This window comes from Eptatretus burgeri, unplaced genomic scaffold (assembly GCF_056783735.1).
Source record: "Eptatretus burgeri isolate ZD-2024b unplaced genomic scaffold, Ebu_testis_v1 Ebu_testis_scaffold_3154, whole genome shotgun sequence".
NCBI classification, from domain to species: Eukaryota; Metazoa; Chordata; class Myxini; order Myxiniformes; family Myxinidae; genus Eptatretus; species Eptatretus burgeri.
Genome location: NW_028225102.1, coordinates 594,637 through 611,175, shown reverse-complemented (window position 1 = coordinate 611,175; position 16,539 = coordinate 594,637). Strand labels below are relative to the sequence as shown.

Below are 16,539 nucleotides of genomic sequence, written 5' to 3'. Positions count from 1 at the left end.
CCACTCGTAACTCCGCCCCCACTCGTAACTCCGCCCCGACTCGTAACTCCGCCCTCACTCGTAACTCCGCCCCACTAGAAACTCCGCCCCCACGAGCCTCACTCGTAACTCCGCCCCCACGAGCAACTCCGCGCCCACAAGTAACTCCGCCCCGACCAGCTCCTTCCGCCAATCACGTCACGACCCCTCCCTCCATCTCCGACCCTGCCACACGCGATTATTCCGAGCCGCCCACTCCAACTCCAAGCAATGACGAGCCGCTGAAGATGGCGGAGTCGTGTTCTGAGCTCGCACCGCTGTTCGACGACATCGTCAGCCAGTTGTGCCTCCTGCGCGAAGTCTTTGAGAGGGAGTTCGTGCAGTTGATGCGTCTCACGGAGGATTTCCAGCGCCGTTGGTCCCAATGCGAGCATCGGGAGTCCCGGCGGCGCGAAGCTCTCGACAAGGCCGCGGCGGAACGAGCGGCCCTCGAGGTGAAGCTGCGGCGGAACGAGACGCTGCTCGTCCAGGAGGGGAAACGCAGACGGAGGGCGGAACTGGAGTCGGAGAAGCTGGACCTTCAGATGCGGCTGGTACGGGACGTGCTCGAAGGGGACCAAGGGGAGTCCCTTGTGTCGAGGGCCGAACTGTGCCGCGCACTCTCCAAGGCCGATGGTCGCCGAGGCGAAGCTCCTTGGCTCGGGAAGACCACGAGGTCGACGACCATTGAAGAGCCGTCTGTGAAAACGAGACTTCATTCGGTCTCCGACCGCGTGTCCGATGGCACCGACTCGGACTCCGAAACGACTTCCACTTCGGCTTTGTGTGAACAGGAAGCCAAAAGCACGTGGCCGCCTGTCCCTGCCAAGCGGTCCAGCATCGACCTCCTTGGCCGAAGGCTCGTGGCCTCGGTTGATAAGGGTGAATCGATCTTGGCCACAACAAAGATAAGCGTCTCCCCGGATGGCGGCCACGTTGAAACGCTCTCCACACTTTCTCCCGGGCCGCGCCGCTGCTCTCGCCACGGCGGGAGTCCGTCCGTGACCTCGGAGCCACACGTGGACCGAGATGCCACACGGGCCGAAGGGGTCCGGTTCGGAGAGCCAAGAGTGCACGTCGCACTGTGCCAGCACACCTTCCGGCCCAAAACGAACATCAGGAGGGACACCTGTGTGTCTTGTGAGAGAAAGATCAAGTTCGGGAAGGTCATGCTCAAGTGCCGCCACTGTAACATGGTCTCGCACCCAGAGTGTCGTGATCTCTGCCCATTGCCTTGTCACGCTTCGTAGCTGCACGTGACCTCCCGGGTATCCAGTAGCTGATTGGCCATTCAGACCCGCCGTTGTTTCCTCGACTGGTGGTGCAACTACGAAACATTTGATCTCGGGGTGGGGGTGGGGCGGGTTGAGGGTGGGGGGGTTGGGGGGAGTCTCACTGTGGTCGAAACCTATTGTGTGGCCGGATGCAAGGTCAACGTGAACCAAATGAGTGAGTGCCTTGTTCGGAACCGCGGTCTTCATACACGGTCACCTGTTTGTGTTACTTTTAAAAATAAATAAATAAATAAATAAGAATCTGATCACTTATTGAATGAAACATTTGAATGATCACGTGCTATATGGAGCCAGGTGTAACAAGCAGGTAAACCTGGGTGCAACCCCACAACGTTCACCTGTCAATGGAGAAGAACGACGTGGAAGTGCTTGAAGTGCAATCATCGTCATAACAACAAATCAGGTACAATGAATGCACTTGGGTTGGCAGGATAGCCAGCTTCGAGGTGTGTGCACCCGCCTTGAAGCCACGTAACCGGTGTTCGAATCCCTACCAACTGTAAACTACCGCCTTGGTGTTTCACGTGCAGGGCGAGGCATCGATGGCCGCGCCATCCGTTGAAAGGACGTTAAACTGGAACACCTGTCTGCCCGCACTGGTCGTTGATGGACCTTTAAGATCTCACGGTGTCTTATCACCAGCAAATTACAAAATGCCTCCCCGAATCACCTTCAGTCGAGGACGGCACGCCTGTCCAACCGGTTCGTTAAAGTCCCCACAAGTTGGGCAGAATTGGGGTCGTTGTGTGTGCAATCAAGGGTTGTGTGCTTGAATATATTTTAATCAAGGGGTGTGTGCAAGGAAAAGAAATAAAAAAAGTGGGATGTGCAAGGATTCTTTTTTAATCGAGGGGTGTGTGCAATAACTTTTTTTAAATCAAGGGGGGTGTGCAAGGAATATTTTTTTTAATAAAGGAGTGTGTGCAAGGGAAATATATATTTTTTAAATCAAGGGGTGTGTGCAAGGAAAAAATAATAATAAAAATGGGGGTGTGCAAGGATTATTTTTTTAAATAAAGGGGTGTATGCAAGGGAAAAAATATTATTTTAAAAATCAAGGGGTGTGCAAGGATTTTTTTTTTAATCGAGGGGTGTGTCCAAGGGGATTTTTTTTTTAATCAAGGGTGTGTGCAAGGGGAAAATTTGTTTTAAAAGAAAATCAAGGGGTGTGTACAAGAGGAAATTATTTCTTTCAAAAATCAAGTGGTGTATGCAAGATATTTTTTTTAAACAAGGGGGGTGTGCAAGGATGTTTTCTTTTTAAATGAAGGGGTGTGCAAGGGGAAAAATTATTATTTAAAAAAAACGGAGTGTGTGCAAGGATTTTTTTTTAATAAAGTGGTGTGTGCAAGGAAAATATATTTTATTTTTAAATCAAGCAGTGTGTGCAAGGAAAAAATAATAGTAATAAAAAAGGGGTGTGCAATGATTATTTTTTTAAATAAAGGGGTGTGTGCAAGGGGAAATTTTTTTTTTAAATCAAGGGGTGTGCAAGGATTTTTTTTTAAATCGAGGGGTGTGACCAAGGGGATTTTTTTTTAATCAAGGGTGTGTGCAAGGGGAAAATTTTTTTAAAAGAAAATCAAGGGGTGTGTGCAAGAGGAAATTATTTCTTTTAAAAATCAAGGGGTGTATGCAAGATTTTTTTTTTTAAACAAGGGGTGTGTGCAAGGAAAAGAAATAAAAAAAGTGGGGTGTGCAAGGATTTTTTTTTAATCAAGGGGTGTGTGCAAGGGAAAAAATCAATTAAAAAAAAAATAATAATAATGGGGTCTGTGCAAGGATTTATTTTTTAATCGAGGGGTGTGTCCAAGGGGATTTTTTTATCAAGGGTGTGTGCAAGGGGAAATTTTTTTTTAAAGAAAATCAAGGGGTGTGTGCAAGAGGAAATTATTTTTCAAAAATCAAGGGGTGTGCAAGGGAAATTTTTTTTTTTTAAAAACAAGGAGTGTGTGCAAGGATTTTTTTTAATCAAGGGGTGTGTGCAAGGGAAAAAAATCAATTTTTTTTTAAAAATAAAGGGTTGTGTGTAAGGAATTTTTTTTTAAATTAAGGAGTGTGTGCAAGGGAAAAAATCAAAATTTTTAATAAAAAAAATCAAGGGTTGTGTGTAAGGATTTTTTTTTAATCAAGCGGTGTGTGCAAGGAATATATATATATTTTTAAATCAATGGGTGTCTGCAAGGAAAAAAATAATAAAAATCAACGGGTATGTGCAAGGAATTTTTTTGTTAAATCAAGGGGTGTGTAAGGAAAAAACTTTTCTTTTACACCGTTCTGAGGGACCCGCCCCAACCGTCACTTCTGTTTACTCGTTCGGAGGGATATCGGGGCGGGAGTTGTTGAAATGCTGTTGTGGTGGTGGAGGTGGCGTGGTGGTAGTGTGGTTGGCACTGTGGTGGGGGTGGCGTGGTTGTTGAGATGCTGTTGTGGTGGTGGAGGTGGCGTGGTTGTGGTGGTGTCGTTGAAGAGATGCTGTTTGTTTGAAATAAAAGATAGAACAGAATAACGGCTAACTCAAAGATGCACAGCCTGGCACATGAATAATTCCCGTTATACCTCGGTGGGGAAATCTAATCTGGAACACACACTTATTGAAATAACTGACCTCTGGGGAACCTGAATGGTTACAGGAGAAGCACGTTGTGACAGGAGAAGCACGTGGTGACAGGAGAAGCACGTGGTGACAGGAGAAGCACGTGGTTACAGGAGAAGCACGTTGTTACAGGAGAAGCACGTGGTGACAGGAGAAGCACGTGGTTACAGGAGAAGCACGTGGTTACAGGAGAAGCACGTGGTGACAGGAGAAGCACGTGGTTACAGGAGAAGCACTTGGTGACAGGAGAAGCACGTGGCTACAGGAGAAGCACGTTGTTACAGGAGAAGCACGTGGTTACAGGAGAAGCACGTGGTTACAGGAGAAGCACGTGGTTACAGGAGAAGCACGTGGTGACAGGAGAAGCACGTGGTTGCAGGAGGGGTGTCGTCTAAAGTGGATTTATTTATTTATTTTTAATTCCTGCAGGGAATCACAGAGTTCGAAGAGGACGTTTTGGTAAAAGCAGAAGTTCGAGATCAGACAATAAGTTTGTGAAGAAAGAAAATACCGATGATACACTTACACTACCGAGAGTCTAAAGAGTAGGGCTGGTTAAGTCCTGTGGAGATCTTCATTACTGACAAGTGCGGTGTGTGGGGAAAAGTACGAGGGGAGTCATGGATCGACAATCCGTGCCAATGTATTCCCTTGTGATACTCACTTCATGCGTACAGGTACGAATTTGGATTATAATCTCGGTACGAATTTGGATTCTAATCTCGGTACGAATTTGGATTCTAATGTAGGTACGAATTTGGATTCTAATCGAGGTACGAATTTGGATTATAATGTAGGTACGAATTTGGATTCTAATACAGGTACGAATTTGGATTCTAATGTAGGTACGAATATGGATTCTAATGTAGGTATGAATTTGGATTCTAATCAAGGTACGAATTTGGATTCTAATCTAGGTACGAATTTGGATTATAATGTAGGTATGAATTTGGATTCTAATCCACGTACGAATTTGGATTCTAATGTAGGTACGAATTTGGATTCTAATCCACGTACGAATTTGGATTCTAATCCACGTACGAATTTGGATGCTAATCTCGTTACGAATTTGGATTCTAATCTCGGTACGAATTTGGATTCTAATCTCGGTACGAATATGGATTCCAATAAAGGTACGATTTTGGATTCTAATCTAGGTACGAATATGGATTCTAATCAAGGTACGAATTTGGATTCTAATCTAGGTACGAATTTGGATTATAATGTAGGTACGAATTTGGATTCTAATCTCGGTACGAATTTGGATTCTAATCGCGGTACGAATTTGGATTCTAATGTAGGTACGAATTTGGATTCTAATCTAGGTACGAATTTGGATTCTAATATTCGTACGAATTTGGATTCTAATGGAGGTACGAATTTGGATTATAATGTAGGTACGAATTTGGATTCTAATCGAGGTACGAATTTGGATTCTAATCTAGGTACGAATTTGGATTATAATGTAGGTACAAATTTGGATTCTAATCTAGGTACGAATTTGGATTATAATGTAGGTACGAATTTGGATTCTCATCGAGGTACGAATTTGGATTATAATGTAGGTACGAATTTGGATTATAATGTAGGTACGAATTTGGATTCTAATCTAGGTACGAATTTGGATTATAATCGAGGTATGAATTTGGATTCTAATCTAGGTACGAATTTGAATTCTAATCGAGTCATGAATTTGGATTCTAATCGAGGTACGAATTTGGATTCTAATCGCGGTACGAATTTGGATTCTAATGTAGGTACGAATTTGGATTCTAATCTCGGTACGAATTTGGATTCTAATCTCGGTACGAATTTGGATTCTAATCTCGGTACGAATTTGGATTCTAATCGAGGTACGAATTTGGATTCTAATCTAGGTACGAATTTGGATTCTAATCTCGGTACGAATTTGGATTATAATGTAGGTACGAATTTGGATTCTAATCGAGGTACGAATTTGGATTCTAATCTAGGTACGAATTTGGATTATAATGTAGGTACGAATATGGATTCTAATCAAGGTACGAATTTGGATTCTAACCTAGGTACGAATTTGGATTATAATGTAGGTATGAATTTGGATTCTAATCCACGTACGAATTTGGATTCTAATGTAGGTACGAATTTGGATTCTAATCGAGGTACGAATTTGGATTCTAATCTTGGCACGAATTTGGATTGTAATCTCGGTACGAATTTGGATTATAATCTAGGTACGAATTTGGATTCTAATCTGGGTACGAATTTGGATTCTAATCAAGGTACGAATTTAGATTCTAATCTAGGTAAGAATTTGGATTCTAATCAAGGTACGAATTTGGATTCTAATCTAGGTACGAATTTGGATTATAATGTAGGTACGAATTTGGATTCTAATCTCGGTACGAATTTGGATTCTAATCGCGGTACGAATTTGGATTCTAATGTAGGTACGAATTTGGATTCTAATCTAGGTACGAATTTGGATTCTAATATTCGTACGAATTTGGATTCTAATGGAGGTACGAATTTGGATTATAATGTAGGTACGAATTTGGATTCTAATCGAGGTACGAATTTGGATTCTAATCTAGGTACGAATTTGGATTATAATGTAGGTACAAATTTGGATTCTAATCTAGGTACGAATTTGGATTATAATGTAGGTACGAATTTGGATTCTAATCGAGGTACGAATTTGGATTCTAATCTAGGTACGAATTTGGATTATAATGTAGGTACAAATTTGGATTCTAATCTAGGTACGAATTTGGATTATAATGTAGGTACGAATTTGGATTATAATGTAGGTACGAATTTGGATTATAATGTAGGTACGAATTTGGATTCCAATCTAGGTACGAATTTGGATTCTAATCTGAGTATGAATTTGGATTCTAATGTAGGTACGAATTTGGATTCTAATGTAGGTACGAATTTGGATTCTAATCTCGGTACGAATTTGGATTATAATGTAGGTACGAATTTGGATTCTAATCGAGGTACGAATTTGGATTCTAATACAGGTACGAATTTGGATTCTAATGTAGGTACGAATATGGATTCTAATGTAGGTACGAATATGGATTCTAATCAAGGTACGAATTTGGATTCTAATCTAGGTACGAATTTGGATTATAATGTAGGTATGAATTTGGATTCTAATCCACGTACGAATTTGGATTCTAATGTAGGTACGAATTTGGATTCTAATCCACGTACGAATTTGGATTCTAATCTCGGTACGAATTTGGATTCTAATCTCGGTACGAATTTGGATTCTAATCTCGGTACGAATTTGGATTCTAATCCAGGTACGAATTTGGATTCTAATCTCGGTACGAATTTGGATTCTAATCGAGGTACGAATTTGGATTCTAATCTAGGTACGAATTTGGATTATAATGTAGGTACGAATTTGGATTCTAATCTCGGTACGAATTTGGATTCTAATCGCGGTACGAATTTGGATTCTAATGTAGGTACGAATTTGGATTCTAATCTAGGTACGAATTTGGATTCTAATCTTCGTACGAATTTGGATTCTAATGGAGGTACGAATTTGGATTATAATGTAGGTACGAATTTGGATTCTAATCGAGGTACGAATTTGGATTCTAATCTAGGTACGAATTTGGATTATAATGTAGGTACAAATTTGGATTATAATGTAGGTACAAATTTGGATTCTAATCTAGGTACGAATTTGGATTATAATGTAGGTACGAATTTGGATTATAATGTAGGTACGAATTTGGATTCCAATCTAGGTACGAATTTGGATTCTAATCTGAGTATGAATTTGGATTATAATGTAGGTACGAATTTGGATTATAATGTAGGTACGAATTTGGATTATAATGGTACTAATTTGGATTATAATGTAGGTACGAATTTGGATTCTAATCGAGGTACGAATTTGGATTATAATGTAGGTACGAATTTGGATTCTAATCGAGGTACGAATTTGGATTATAATGTAGGTACGAATTTGGATTCTAATACAGGTACGAATTTGGATTCTCTTTTATGTACGAATTTGGATTCAAATCCAGGTACGAATTCAGATTCTAATCTTGGTACAAATTCAGATTCTAATCTAGGTCCGAATTTGGATTCTAATCTAGGTCCGAATTTGGATTCTAATCGAGTTATGAATTTGGATTCTAATCGAGGTACGAATTTGGATTCTAATCGAGTTATGAATTTGGATTCTAATCGAGGTAGGAATTTGGATTCTAATCGAGGTATGAATTTGGATTATAATCGAGGTAGGAATTTGGATTCTAATCGAGGTACGAATTTGGATTCTAATCCAGGTACGAATTTGGATTCTAATCGAGGTACGAATTCGGATTCTAATTTTCTTCTCGTCCAATGTTGCAACACTTGCCCATGGTGAGTGCGTGCGTGCGTGCATCCCCCTCCCCGACCACACAGGTGTTGCTCGGATCCGGAACCTTCGAACTGCAGATTCTGCGCCTCAGTAATCCGAACGGGGAACTCCTCGACGGTCCTTGCTGCGGCGGAAAGGTCCCACAAGTCCGGGCGGAATGTACTCGCTACTGCTGACACCATGTTCAGGGTTTGCTTGGCTCGGAGCTGGATGTCCTCCGACGTGGTGGGTGTCACTCCCTGTGTGCTGGGACGTGGATCCACACACGTCGTCGGTGGAAACGTCTTTGATTCGAGTAATCTCACGGGAGACGACGTCGGCCGCGTCTCGGTCCGCTTCAAGTTCGCCTGGCCGGTACGCGGTCCGTGGTGCCACGCGATCCGTCCGGGTTCCAACAGCCCGATGCACGTTGATGTAGTTCAACGTTTTGTGTTTCGTTAGAGGGTTTCAAGACGTTGCCGGATGTTGTAAACGAGTGTTTGTCTAATTTTGAGAGAAAGTGTCCAAACTCTGGTGAAGTTGGAATCCTTCGGCGTGCGCACGTGTTTCCGCTTTCTCTTTTGGTGTTTTCGAAATTCAAATTTGAAGGATTTCTGGTTTTTAATTCGGTCTTCTGTCTTGCCAAATGTAGTTCATCCATCATGACTAGGTTCTCTTCGATCCCACATCCTTCGGTCCTCTTCCCAGGAAGGCCTGAAGGCCCCAAGCTGGCCGAGCGGTTCGTGTTCGTTCGAGATTTTATATTTAAATGATATAGTTTGAATCCTTGCTGGCTCCGCGCTCTTTTATTCCACCAACTTGTGTGTTGGAACACTCCTCGGTGTGCAAGTGGAGTGTTTTGGTGAGATGGTTACCTTTCGGTGAGGAATGGCGATCGGACACCATTTAACACCGCACGTCCGACACCTTTCAATCGTGAACGTGCGGCGACTTTGGTCGAGTTTCAAGGTTTCTCTCTTGCTGCTGATGTTCAAATCAACGTTTTTGCTTCATGTGTTGTTGATGCCTCTGGGTTTACGTTTAAGTGATGTCGTTTGGACTTGGCTTCTCTCTTTTCTTTCTCTGTCGAACACTTCCGAATCCTTTCGGCTCGTATTTATTGAATTGTAGTGTATTTGGGGAGGTCACGCCATCGAACGAATGTCGAAGAACTGCTTCCGTTGTGGCCTGTATGTGTTTGTTGTTGCAGAAAGTGTACGTGCTGGTGGTGGAGGTCTGGGTCCGAGGTGAAGGAGGAACCAGAAGTAAGTGCTCTGCCTCCTCTCAGATCATGTTCAAACTATTTTCGCACTTTTGGGATTGTCGAAGAATTTTTTATTGTCATCTGTACAATAAAAACATTTATTCAACAAACAAACACTTTAATATGCGCATCGGAGATTCTGGACAGACAAGACTCGTTCCAGATCTCTCCCCGACATGGAGAATCTTGGTTCTAATTTTGTGTTCAGTAAGACACAGTTTGGTGTTTTAAATCATTTTCGAGCACTGGCGCCAGCTTGTCTGGTCTTGACATCTTCCAGGTGAAGCTTATCTTCGGTCTCCTCAGACATCCTCAGCCTGACCTGGTACAATAGTTGGAACATATGTTTCAAATCCAGACATGTTCATCCTCTTTCCCGGCACCAAAAACATGCCGAATGCTGGAATGACGTGAAAGGTCAACTCCAATGGACATTAAAGATAACTTTCTATCGTATGGAGGTTAAAAGTCAGTCTGCTTCTCCCAGACTGGGAAGATATATTATTTTGAAGCGACTCGACCTTCGTGATTATACATCCGGACGCCTTCTTAAATCCACGTTCAAACTTGTTGGTGTCTTTTATAAAAAAAAAAAAAATTCCTTTACATAACTTTAATAAGAAATGCTGAATCTGGCTCACTGGAAAGATATGATTAAATAATTTAAAATAGATACATTGAGCACATTTTATTTCAGGTTTAATATATTTATTTTAATACCAATTTTTAATTATCATCAATTTGTTTGTTTTATCACCCTCAAACCCATTGTGCCAAAAATGCATCTACAGGATGTATCGGGTTTCAGCGCATGGCCGCACAAAGGCCAAGTCAATATGCTCTCTAAACTGACCACCTAAGTGGTCCAAGTCAGTTTAGAAGTGATCAGATACCAATTAACACTATGTAGGTGCTCGTGTCATCAGCATGATTCGGTGGTGGGGGGGGGATGACTCATACTCACTGCCATTACTTCCTATCGCTCATTGCTGACATCATACATAGTCATGGCCAAAAATATTGGCACCCTTGCACTGATGTTTTGTCGTCTGTCTGTCTGTGAGCAGGATATCTCAAAAAGTTATGGATGGGTTCGAACAAGGCTTGGTGGGCAGGTTGGGTGGGTGACAAGGACGAATTGATTTTGGTGAAGATCCAGATCCAGATACTGGAATCTTTACATTAATTCTTCACCGTTGACAGAAAGGGCTCAAAATGATCTCCTCCTGTATTGTACAATATTTCAAAAAAGTTGTGGACGAGTTATGACAAAACTCGGTGGATGGATTGGGAAGGTGACAACAACAAGCCGATTCGATTTTGGTTCAGGTCTGAATCCAGATCCGTCCTATCGGTGGAAACAAAACGTAAACCGTTCAGTCCGGCGGAGGTGTGCACTCTACTGACTTGACGTTCAAGTCCTGCACTTAAATTGTCACGTCTTTGTAACAGTCATCAAAAAGTAACCTTGTTTTATCATCTCCCTGTTGATCCGTAACGTTTTATTCTCGTGCTCCGGGCTTGCCTTGTTTAAGCAGGCCAGTCATACTCATCGTATCGATTTTCGGTAACGTGGACCTGCTCGACCGTCTGTTGTGCAGAGCTGATTGAGCGAGCCAAGCACCGCGGTGTTCTGTTCCCGGGACCAACGTGGCAGCGAGTAAACCACGTGGGCCCGAGGATCCAGTTATCGTGCAATGTGCGCGTCGTTTGCGATGAGAACTACTATGGTTTGAACTGCACACGCTTGTGCAAACCACGTGATGACTACTTTGGGCATTACGAATGTGATGAGGTGGGAAACGAGGTTTGTCTCGTCGGCTGGGCTGGTCTGCACTGCCAGAAAGGTGAGCCTTCCGTCGGGTCTCGTATCTTACACAAGGAAATTGTCTTGATGGTTTAACACGGATCATGTGGTGATAAGTTTTGATGGTTTAACACGGATCATGTGGTGATAAGTTTTGATGGTTTAACACGGATCATGTTGTGATAAGTTTTGATGGTTTAACACGGATCATGTGGTGATAAGTTTTGATGGTTTAACATGGATCATGTGGTGATAAGTTTTGATGGTTTAACACGGATCATGTGGTGATAAGTTTTGATGGTTTAACACGGATCATGTTGTGATAAGTTTTGATGGTTTAACACGGATCATGTGGTGATAAGTTTTGATGGTTTAACATGGATCATGTGGTGATAAGTTTTGATGGTTTAACACGGATCATGTGGTGATAAGTTTTGATGGTTTAACACGGATCATGTGGTGATAAGTTTTGATGGTTTAACACGGATCATGTTGTGATAAGTTTTGATGGTTTAACACGGATCATGTTGTGATAAGTTTTGATGGTTTAACACGGATCATGTTGTGATAAGTTTTGATGGTTTAACACGGATCATGTTGTGATAAGTTTTGATGGTTTAACACGGATCATGTGGTGATAAGTTTTGATGGTTTAACACGGATCATGTTGTGATAAGTTTTGATGGTTTAACACGGATCATGTGGTGATAAGTTTTGATGGTTTAACACGGATCATGTTGTGATAAGTTTTGATGGTTTAACACGGATCATGTGGTGATAAGTTTTGATGGTTTAACATGGATCATGTGGTGATAAGTTTTGATGGTTTAACACGGATCATGTGGTGATAAGTTTTGATGGTTTAACACGGATCATGTGGTGATAAGTTTTGATGGTTTAACACGGAACATGTCGTGATAAGTTTTAATGGTTTAACACGGATCATGTCGTGATAAGTTTTAATGGTTTAACACAGAACATGTCGTGATAAGTTTTAATGGTTTAACACGGATCATGTTGTGATAAGTTTTGATGGTTTAACACGGATCATGTGGTGATAAGTTTTGATGGTTTAACACGGATCATGTTGTGATAAGTTTTGATGGTTTAACACGGATCATGTTGTGATAAGTTTTGATGGTTTAACACGGATCATGTTGTGATAAGTTTTGATGGTTTAACACAGATCATGTTGTGATAAGTTTTAATGGTTTAACACGGATCATGTTGTGATAAGTTTTGATGGTTTAACACGGATCATGTTGTGATAAGTTTTGATGGTTTAACACGGATCATGTTGTGATAAGTTTTGATGGTTTAACATGGGTCATGTGGTCATAAGTTTTGATGGTTTAACACGGATCATGTGATGATAAGTTTTGATGGTTTTTAAATTTTTGTTACAGGTATCCAGAGTACACACGTCCCTCTTTGTGGTTTTTAAAATTAATTGTTTTAAAAGTTTGTTTTCTATCTCACTGCAATTTGCCGTCAGGGGTGCAACCTGCAGCACGGGTCTTGTTCTCATCCAGGCACTTGCAGGTAAGTGGATCTACATTTGATTTTCTTCGTTTTGTTTACACTGTAGACATTTTCTCTTCCTCTCAAGAGAGTTACTGTTTGTTGTTCAACGACGAGATCTGGTTCATCTTGTTTAAAATGAAAATAACTGCAGTTTGATGAAATTATTTTTCATGAAGTTTCCTTTTGTTGTGAACTGCAACAACAGGTGCCAGTATGGCTGGAGCGGTGAGGTTTGTGATCAGTGTGTCCCACACCCAGGCTGCGTACACGGCACCTGCGTAGACCCCTGGCAGTGCCGATGTGAAACTAATTGGGGCGGTCTGCTTTGCAATAAAGGTCTCTACCATGCCAGAAGGTCTCTCATCCTTTTGTATTGTTATCCTCCAGGAGGTTTATTTGCTCTACCATTGATTAGCGTGTTTGCTTTGCACTCAGATTTGGACTACTGTGGGAGGCACACACCGTGCCAGAATGGCGGTACCTGTAAGAACACCCATCCTGACAAATATGGATGCATTTGTCCGGAAGGATTCTCTGGTGTTGACTGTGACATTGGTGAGGATCTCAGCAGTGTTTGTCTGTGCTCGTTTTGTGGAGTTGTAAGGGTGCCTCACATGTTCAACTGCGTGTGACAGAGGACAAAGATCGGGTCAAGGACACTCTACCAGCCATGATGATGTTATGTTACCAGTTGACAGGCCTTGTGTGACCAACACTTGGCAGAATGGTGCTTCATGTCGTGACCTGCAAAAACTTTGATATTCCAGTTCCAGAAAATTTGTGGGAAATGAACCAAAAGTAATCACTGAAAACGTTGAAGTACCACTCAGGTACGACCTAACGATCCCATCGGGCGTGAACATCGAAAACAAAGCACGGTGACCAGATATCATGCTTAGGTACAAAAAGAGAGAAGAAGGTCTTGCTGATTGAGGTGTTAATACCGGTGATTATGAACTAACGATGCAGAAATCAAGAAAATGATCAAATACCAAGAACCTCAAACATGAAGCGAAAAGATCCTGGAATCTGAAGAATGCCAAAGTTGTTCCAGTGATGATGAAGAACCTCACAGAGATATTAAAAACCATCCCTGGGAATATCACTGCAAACGAACTACAGTTGGAAGCCTTCCGGGGATTCAGTAACGATCCTGGAGAGAGACCTCGACACAAAACTTTGAAAACAGAAAACATCACATCTTGGTCCGTGGATCGTGACCCCTCACACCGAAATGGTGGTGGATATCTTGAGGCCACCCTGGGAGGACTCCATTCTACATTCTGAAACCCACATATGTACACACACACACACACACACACACACACACACACACACACACACACACACACACACACACACACACGCACGCACGCACGCACGCACACACACACACACACACACACACACATTGCCTTTTATTAGTAAAGATTATCAGATATAAAATAATCGAGGTGATTCAACAATGCCACTTTTTCTGCTTGGTGGACACCTTGAATTGTGTTTGTGTTCATTGTCATGTTCTCACATTGATTTCAACACCTGCATCGACAGGTGAAGGTAAGCTTGCACCTGTACCACCTACTGACATCCCAAGGAAAACTCCCGGTATGACGTCGACAATGAAAGGTATCATGTACACGTTTCCTCGGTTTAAAAGCTCGAATTGAAGTTTGTAAAACGTCGAACAGGAGCTTTTAATCCTTTCACTATTTCATCCAAGAATTGAACATGTCACCTGACTCCACAGGTGAGACGACTCTTGCACCTGTGCGGAAAGTCGTACCTGTAACACACAAGCCACCACGTGTCTCCTTCCACCAAATTCCCCGTGCAGGTTTGTAAGTTCGAGTTGGGAGAACAGGATGTTCTTGGCTTGTCCACACCATGTTGTTCTAACACGATGACTGGACGTTTTGACCATTTTGGTTGTCATCATGTTTAGAGTTTACATTATCATATTATTTATTTATTTATTCATTTTTATTGGAGCTTCCACCACCCAATATCGAACCTGTAACATTTGCTGATGTGAATCGACTCCGTCCCATCTCCACAGGTAATTGCCATATTTAATTAGTTTGATCGGTTGGTTGTCATGTTCTTTGGAGAAATTTGTTAATTCCCCACCGGTGTTACCCACCTTTACCAACTGATTGTACTTCAGGCCTACGTTCTGCCTGCTTGTCAAAACTTCAAGACTAACATTGTATGAAACTAGCCATCCTTTACTCCCAGAATTCATTGCGTTCTTACCTTTCAGCTGAACCTGCTCCTCAAGGAAATGTAAACAACTCTTCTGCAGTAGTAGCAGCTGCTGTAATTGTCCCACTACGTAAGTATATTTTGTTCCATCCTTGACTCGGACAATTTTCCATTGATTTGTCAATGTGCCGCCAAGCAGGTGATCAATGACATTTCACAGCTGATCTGAACAAACTGCTCCCCTCAGTGCTTGTTCTGGCTTGTGCTGCTGCGTTCAACATTTTCCGGAAGCGGCGGCTCCTGGAAGTGAAAACTCTGTGGTTTGATAACCCTGTCTACAGGAAGACTCAAGATGGTGAAGAGGTTGAAATAGACCGCTCACCCACAGGTGACCACACGTACCATGCTGTATGAAACGTTCTTTATTCTCAAGGTTTATCAATGCCTGTCAGGGGTCACTTTCCTTCACATTTTGTTTTGGTTTCAGATGTCTGGAGTGAACGATGAACAACACTGAAGATGCTGCAAGCTTCGCCATGTCGGACACGAATGCCTTTTTGTTTTTGGTTTTCGGTTGTGAAATGTCTCCGCCAGCTACCTGACCCTGGTTGTGAACTCCACTCGAATGTGAAACTACATTGTGTTTATTTGTTTATTTATTTATTTATTTTCGTCCCATTGAAATGTTCTGTTATTCCACTAATTGTTACTTGTTTCACTGAACTCTGTTGAGCGGCCCAACAGGATCCTGCACTACTTGAACAAGTGACTGAAATTTATTTATTTATTAATTTTATTATAAATATTTCTTTCCTGTTCGTGTTGGCTTTATTGTTTGTCAGTGTAAATATTTAGCTCAGAGCACTTGTCAAGCCGTGCTTCCAAACCTTGGCCAAAGTTTGTCCAGAGTTGTAATTTCTCATTTTTGAAGCTAATTGTTATGCAAATGTTAATTATATTGATGTTTTGCACTACCGATGCCAAATGTGATGATTGTTTTCACTGATTAAAAGGAACATTCAATCTGCAGTGTTGTAAGTGTTTGAAAATCCATGCATGGAGGTGGATATTTGCTATTGTTACAGATCTGGTGATCGAGTTTCACCACGAGGGGAAGTGCTCGAGTTCCATCCAAACACCCGGTTCTGAGGCCACCGGGCACGAATAACTTCGGGCTCCGGATGGTTGTTTAGCAACCACAAGCACTACTTTTTAACATTTTAAAGTTACTTTTGATCAGCGAAAGAAATTCCCGAATCATAACCAACATTTTTTTGTCAAAAAGCACCAAATACTGCTTTAGGGCACGATGTCATTAAGTACAGTACTGCAATTTAACTCCCCTACATACAGTATGACAAAGTTGTTTTGGGGAAAAAAGCACTCCATCTTTGCATGCCAACTCGACTGCTCATGTAGTGTGTTGTGTGTAAAGCTCAAGCCTAAGTATTTTAATTTTAAAATGGCCTCCGATCA

The 16,539-nt window shown here is 42.0% G+C and overlaps 2 protein-coding genes across 4 annotated transcripts; both read left to right on the top strand.

The window, feature by feature from the left end:
- The first annotated feature begins 266 nt into the window (after positions 1-266).
- Positions 267-1,268, top strand: LOC147006783 (rac GTPase-activating protein 1-like). The gene has a single exon (XM_085867883.1). The coding sequence runs from the start codon at positions 267-269 to the stop codon at positions 1,266-1,268; it is 1,002 nt and encodes a 333-aa protein (XP_085724009.1).
- Positions 1,269-1,406: 138 nt separating this feature from the next.
- On the top strand, positions 1,407-16,084 carry LOC147006782 (protein jagged-1-like). Of its 3 annotated transcripts, none has more exons than XM_085867896.1 (12): positions 1,407-1,467; positions 8,329-8,638; positions 9,474-9,528; positions 11,129-11,374; positions 12,816-12,876; positions 13,064-13,194; positions 13,294-13,413; positions 14,413-14,487; positions 14,609-14,695; positions 15,122-15,193; positions 15,311-15,451; positions 15,551-16,084. In XM_085867896.1, the coding sequence occupies exons 1-12, from the start codon at positions 1,442-1,444 to the stop codon at positions 15,568-15,570; spliced, it is 1,344 nt and encodes a 447-aa protein (XP_085724022.1). In that variant the 5' UTR covers positions 1,407-1,441; the 3' UTR covers positions 15,571-16,084. The 3 variants fall into 3 exon arrangements, with proteins under 3 accessions (XP_085724022.1, XP_085724024.1, XP_085724023.1); XM_085867898.1 differs by having other exon boundaries at positions 1,407-4,586; XM_085867897.1 differs by lacking the exon at positions 13,294-13,413.
- The last annotated feature ends 455 nt before the right edge of the window (positions 16,085-16,539 follow it).